Source organism: Borostomias antarcticus (assembly GCF_949987555.1).
Source record: "Borostomias antarcticus genome assembly, chromosome: 10".
NCBI classification, from domain to species: domain Eukaryota; kingdom Metazoa; phylum Chordata; class Actinopteri; order Stomiiformes; family Stomiidae; genus Borostomias; species Borostomias antarcticus.
The window spans coordinates 26,343,950-26,351,054 of NC_140243.1; the positions used below are offsets into that span (position 1 = coordinate 26,343,950).

The 7,105-nt window shown below is 45.8% G+C and overlaps 1 protein-coding gene across 1 annotated transcript; it reads right to left on the reverse strand.

Annotated features, from left to right (window-relative positions):
• Positions 1-1,272: 1,272 nt before the first annotated feature.
• Positions 1,273-5,882, reverse strand: LOC311313920 (mitochondrial import receptor subunit TOM40 homolog). The gene is made up of 9 exons (XM_084444169.1): positions 5,821-5,882; positions 5,175-5,389; positions 4,930-4,997; positions 4,530-4,724; positions 3,961-4,066; positions 3,664-3,786; positions 3,411-3,487; positions 2,946-3,048; positions 1,273-2,768 (listed from the first exon to the last, which is right to left on the reverse strand). The coding sequence occupies exons 2-9, from the start codon at positions 5,386-5,388 to the stop codon at positions 2,629-2,631; spliced, it is 1,026 nt and encodes a 341-aa protein (XP_084300295.1). The 5' UTR covers position 5,389; positions 5,821-5,882; the 3' UTR covers positions 1,273-2,628.
• Between the last annotated feature and the right edge of the window lie 1,223 nt (positions 5,883-7,105).

Sequence of the window (7,105 nt, forward strand, 5' to 3'; positions counted from 1 at the left end):
CCCAATAAAAAAGGAAATTAAGGGTTTACTGCAAGTGGGAACAGTGCATGAGGCAACGTGTCCACATGGGATATAAGGTGGGCAGCAGGGCCCTCTAAAGGCAATGCCCACATGAGACACTAGATGGAGACAGAACTCATAGGGGAAAGGAAACCACATATAAACTATAAACAACAGGAAAATAGCAGGCCCACTTACATTTACAAGTTACACATGAACTTACTCATCTTTGTAGTGGTGTGGGGAAATAGTACGGTGGTATTACATATTTAAAGGGACCGCAAGTATTTTGCATGGTGGGTGGTGTCTGACCGATTGTGGTGGGCCGGTCTGGGCCAAAAATGCCAGGGCAGATTGTTTGTCCCAGTCCAGCCCTGCATGTAGATACATTTGCGGGGCAAAGTGTTTAGTGGTCTTCCTGATAGTGTGACACGCAAAACGCGTCACTCCACTTCCACCACAAGATTTCCCGCCAGTGTACTAGCCAGAACACAGAACTTATAAAATAATTAATTCACAGGGTCTCAAGTCATGAAAACGATTTTTGGGTTCTTGCCAAGGCCAATTCATTAAAGGCCCTACGAGGAGTTTCGGGAAGCGGAAGTGTTTTCTGCCCCAAAAGACCACATTTCCCATGAGCTGTCGTAAACCTTAGCTACCTGAGCCGGGTGTTTTGAAGACAGAACGATGAGGTAATTACATAGATCTTACTAGTAATGTTATTTTTAACAATAACTGGCCGTTACCTGCTGCTCGCACTGTCTCTTGTCGGAGGCGTAGGCTACTGCAGTTAATCGTTTCGTCATTCCAAGGAAGTTCTGGACGACCCGACCATGAAATAATAATCTAAAAATAAACTACATAGAAGAAATGACATTTGTCAAAAATGGACACATAAACAAGTGTGGGTAATGTAGATTCACCCACATTAAAATGAGACTGTTTCATAACCAAAAATAAACTCCTCGGGGTACCTTTAACTAATAGCAAGTAAAGGTGAATATTGAACTATATAAGTCATCATTGAGCTTTTAATTATATGAAAATTTTACATACTGCAGCTTTAACTGTACACAAACCGTGTGCAGCTGCCTAAACGTGGCATGTTATCCCCATTTTTATTTGTTTTGGTTCATGGTTACCGTGTGTGTATCATACTGTGTACACACATGACTGTCATTCTGTTGGTGAAGGCAGCAATACAAGTGAAGGCAGCAATACACAATGTTTTAAACATTTTGTCCTTTAATCATTTGATTTAATTACTGAGCCATCAGTCTCAATTCGACATTGCATTCAACATTAATTTATTCATACCTTGATAATTTTGGGGAGTTGTGATTACTTTTGTCAAAATGGAACGATTAAACTAATACTGTATGTAATAAAATAATCAAACATTGAAGATGCATGAGTTACATTAAACAATATCAGTGCTTTTTGCCTGATACACATGCCTGTCATATGAACATATTTCATAACATCCTATTCAAGCTTCATGAGGTTTTAAACTATCAAATATTTAGTCTCTAATGAAACATTCTTTAGGACACGAACAGATGGTAACAAAATTCCCACTCTTGATGACACTAACAACCCAGGTGTAAATAGTAGACATGTCCCACACCCATGATGCATTTTCCTTTGCGGTAATGGAGGGGAAACATGATATTTCCTTAACGAATATGAATATATGAAATGTTTTGTTATTCATTTTATATGCATAGAATTTAACTCTCGGAGCTCTAAACTGTGTGAAATGTAGAAATCCCCAGACCACTTTCTTTCAATTCCGGAAATGCAGGAAAACGCACAAATTACTCTTCTCAATTGTCCAGCAAATATGCAATGTGCACCAGTCGTTTTTTTGCTTGTCGTGGCAACACAAAGCAGATGCAGTTACGCTGTTCCTGCATGTGAAATATCCAACCGTCTGTAGCTAAATCAAAAGATGCAGAGTAGTAGAGTATAATACATACAGTATGTAGGTTCTGACCACCGGGTTTCATTCGCCCGTTTTCTTCTTCCGAGACGTTTGATCCGTCTAGAGTGCGTTGCTCAATGCGCATCCTTGGCTCACGAGCGTGGAATGCCCAAGCACAGCTGTGAGAAGCATCGCAGAGCTCGATGTCGTCCGCCCTCGACATTTGCAAGAGGTCGTTCCGTCTCAACTACGAGCCTCAACACAATCGTGTAAAGTAGTGTAATCGTGTAAATACTCCCGTGACCAGCCAAGGATACAAAAGTAATCACGTTTATTTATAATCCCACAAATACTTCATGTTATATTAGCCTAACCACTGGTTTGATTGACGTCAGGTGCATTCACATGAATCCCCTGATGCTCTGTCCTCTCATGTCACTAGTCTCTGGGTATCCAATACTGTAAGGTAAATAGACTTTTTGCTACAGTATGTAAGGCTTGGCTTGTCCAGTCTAGGCTCCATGGTGGCCCTCTCTCTCTCTGTCTGTCTGTCTGCATGCCTGTCTAACCCAGAAATAACAGTACAGGAGCGTCTCTGAAATCAGGCGATCAATGTCAAGTCCATGTCCCTGTGTTCCTCTGTGCCGGTCCAAGCGGAGGCCTGTGATGTGGCTCAGGGGGGTGGGGAGCCGGCCTGCGGCGGTCTAGCCAATGGTGACATTGAAGCCACACTGGAACTTGTTTTTGCGATGGTTGAGGAAGGCCCCTAGGGCCAGGGAGAGGGGCAGAGGGGTCAGCTTCTTCTCCAACATGGCCCCCACCACCCAGTTACTGTCTACTGTACCTACAGGGAAGGGAGGACGTAGATAAGGAAGGAAAGTTGGTTGATAAGTTGGTTGCTATTGTTTGTCTTCTTTATGTTTGCATAAATCCCATCGTTGTTCGCTCATGAAAAGCCTTTTGTTTGTTTGTGTGTGTGTGTGTGTGTTTGTTTCTCTTACCACCCACACACACACCTTACCTTTAAACAGCAAGTTAGCTTTCGGGATGTCCAACTGGTAGCCAAAAGATGCACTGGTCTCCTGCACCCGTGTGTTGGCCTCAAACTCCACCCCTACCTGCAACTAAGAGGACAGTGGAGAGAGAAAAAATATGAAAATGAGCTTAACACGGAAACGGAAAGAGCACTAATACAGTACTAACTCCACTGTGTTCTAACCAAGATGGTCACACACACTGAAGCGGGCGGACCTGACATTGAGGTGTTAAAGGACCCAAGCATTCTCCGTCTTAACAGTGTTCGTCTGTGTTAGACAGAATACATTCAAGAGGGATGAGGCAACACATTCCACCATATACTGTGAACCAGAGAACAGGTCTGGGAGAACCGTACAGTCGTCCACAGAGGGAGCCAGGGAGGGGAGGGAGGCCTATGCTAAAGCCAGGGTAGAGGGAGCTGAGGTTGGACTGGACTGGATGGAGGTACCTGGTCGTTGGCTTTGTGGTAGTATGTCGCATGAGCGCCAGCTCCTCCCAGGGTCAATGTGGCTACATAGTTATTGCCTAGGACCCAAACCAGAGAATGATAGTAACTACCTAAACAGAATACACATCAAAAAGCTACAGCACATTTGCTGAATCAAGTGGATACAACACAGCAGAGAGCTGGCCTAATGTAGGGATGGAGGAGACTCACACAGGGTGCTGTTGGGGTGGTGGAGCGTGGGAGGGGCTCTCACCTGTGTAGCGGCCTGTGAGGGAGGTAACGGCACCCTCTTCTCCAGGTCTCCTGTGGTAGACCAGCTCACCGCCCAGGGCCAGGGCAGGCGTGATGGACTGGAGGTAGTGGGTAACCAGAATACCTGAGTGACAGAGTATGTGTACACACACACACACGCATGCACACACACACAAACACATTTGCACACAGGCATGCAGGCGCACACACACACACAAAATAATTCAGGGAGCACAAATGAAGATGAGTGTAACAGGAGTCCTTTAGATCATTATGTTCACCTGGAAATAAAACATACCAGAGCCAACCAGGACATCTGGGTTGCCGAGTGTTACAGTGGTGGTGAAGTTATCTCCCCGGTATTCCATGTCACACTGCCAGTTCACAAACTTATGCTGCTGAGTCTAGAACACCAAAAACACAAACAAGAATAAAGCACTTTAACATTGTGCTTGATGAGAAAAGATCAAGGGTGCGTTCGTAAATGCGCTCGGAGCGCACCCGGATTGCTCTCTGGTCGTTCGGAAATTCAGAGCGCTCCGAGCGTCCCCGTTTGAAAATACAGAGCGCTGTGCTCTGGGAGCACTCAGTGCACACTGGGTGCTCTGACTGGAAAGATGATTTGTCCGAGCGAACTGACCGTTCGTAAATTAACTGATCTCAGAGCGATCTATGACGTTGAAACCCGAGCACTCAGAGCGCTCAGAGATTCTCAGAGCGCATTTACGAACCCCCCCGTAAGAGTACTAAAAAATGATGATCCCATAACAAAACGTCCTGATGACTCCTTAACCACAATGCTGATTTATACTTCCGACAGTTGATCAGTAAAATAACAGTCTTCAACCATCCTCTCCCCTCTCTCACCTGGATGGCTATCTTAGAGCGCACAGCGGTGGCGATCTGGTGGATAACCTGGGCGTTGAGACTGCCGGTGTTGTCCATGTCTCCCACCATGACCGGGAAGGACTCTGAGGGTCCAGTCTGCTTGCTGCCCACGTAGGTGGAGCCGAACCGGTAGCCAGATTCGCCGAGGGTGCTGAGCGTGAGCGTATGGCTGACCTGTGTGCACACACACACCCATTAATATGGAGCACGGAGTGTGGTAGTACAACTGATGTTGGAGACTATATGGGATGATGTTTCATTAGTATATCTACTGTTAGACAACAACAAAAATCACCCTCAGGGATTAATAAAAGTATCAGCATCCATCCATCTGAAAAACTGTGGAAACACCTCTGATATATCCCTGACCATAACCGACCTGGAAGTGATTGCTCAAGCCCTTGTTGACCACTAGACGCACCCCTTCCATTTGCATGGGGAACACCTCTGAAATTGAACGACGGAAAACATCCAAAGATTGATCTTAACAGCACTGTCAAAAGTATAATGTGAATCAGTCAATGTCAAAAGCAACAATGAGTTTGGGCTTAACTTTCTCTAGGACTCTACAAACGTTTCAGTTGATTTGCATAGTGGATAACACAAAGCATCTCTGACACATACCTTTGCATTTGCGGTGGCATTCCTCATAAGTGCCTGGGTTGGGGAGAGGAGTCTCAGCTTCTCCTGCCGAGGAGCCAGCAGCAGAGGGAGGGACGGGTGAGACTGGGGGCATGCCGAATCCTGGAGGGACTGTCACTAAACCGGGGACCCTCTGGCCGGCACCGGCCGGGGCAGGTGCCGGATTGGGGACGCTGGCAGCCAACACACTGCCCATACTGAGCCAGGATTCGTTTGGCAAATAGAGAAGAGGGCGATAAGGGGTGACTCGGGTTAGAAGGTCATCAGTGACAGGCTGCTAGGTAGCAACCTAGCTATTATCGTAATAGTAAATGAAGCTAGCTGGCTAGCGTGCCTGTTTGTTAAACAAGCGACTACGGACCTTTCAGCTTGCCAGGTAGCAGGTTATCTAAACAAACTAGGTCAGAGGTAGATGTTCGCTAGCTAGCCAGGTTAGCTCGTCAGTAGCAGTGCACCCAGCTAGCATAGCTAACATTAGTTACCATTAGGGTTAGCTAGCACAAGCTATTTCGCTTGTCACACACAGACGAATTAGCTAGCTAACAATTAATGTGCACGGGATTTGTTTAACTCTGCTTTTATGTAATAATACAACAGTGCCGGTTATCTACATGTACAAGTTACTCACGTTGACTGTTCGCGTCCGCAGGATATTCAACCCTGTTGAAGTTCACGGTCGGAGACCCCTGCTGATGATGTGGCCCCGCCCGGCCCGGCCCGCCCACTCGCCATTCTCAAACAACCCTACGATTGGATGAACTATTTGAACAATTCGGCCAATTATGGTAGATTCTGTCAAACACTTCATTCAATCCCCAGAGGAACTATATTCCACGGGTAATGTTGCCTTTTTAGGATTACACAAGAGTATTCATTCCTAAACACAGGAATTGTTCCTAAACAAAGGAAACTCATCTCTTCAAGAAGTACTACAACAATCCTCCCACCTAAGCACTTATTATATTATATTGCACTGTACTTTAGATTGTGATTCTTGCACTTTGCCTTCAGCACTAGATTATGCTCTTAGTCACTTGTTTTAGAAAGAAGATGCACTTGTGAGTTCTGGCAAGTAGTAGTACATTGGCTCTTCCTACGTTAAATGCAATTATTGCTAGTCGCTTTGGATAAAAGCGTCTGCTAAATGACTGTAATGTAATGTAAACATTTCAGTATATTCCGTCAGTACAGACAGGATGCTGGATTCAGATCTCAGCTTCAGCCCTACTAGGCCCTTCACCCCCCAACTAGCTCGTCCATCCCGGACGCACATCCCGGCCTTTTCCACCAAGAGGGAACCGGTTCGCGAACCTAATGTTGAATGGTTCCGAGCATTTCGACCAAAAAGAAATGAGTTCGGGAACCCAAAATCTGGTTCCGAACCGGCACCACAAAATAGTGAACCGTGACGACATGGTCGTGGGCTGACGTAAAGCGGTTCTGCTCAAAACTGGTGGAAACGCGCCCCTTCTCTGGACGGAACCAAGGTTCCAGGAACTTTGAAACGAACCGGTTCACGAACCAGAGTTCCTTTGGTGGAAAAGGGCTAACAGTGGCTCTCTGTGCTCGTCTCAAATATGTGAAGCAGCATGTTGATGAATAGAAGGGCTAAATACATTTGTTTTTCATCCAAACAAAGTGTTTCTTCTTTTCACTGCAAAACCAAACATTTCCCCATGGCCGAAATGGGGTCATCCCTATATTCCCCGGGTTCCATGTTCCCCGGGTCCGTTCCCCCCCAAAAAAGGGTTCCCCGGGTCCTATGTTCGCCGCGAAAGGCGAAACATAAATGTGATTATGCCATCGCATGATTTAATGCCAAAAGGGCAAAATAATATGCGCTCATCTTTTCACATCAATTTTCAAAAATGTTGCATAAACTTGACATGGATCAGACGCGTATCGCCTCAGTA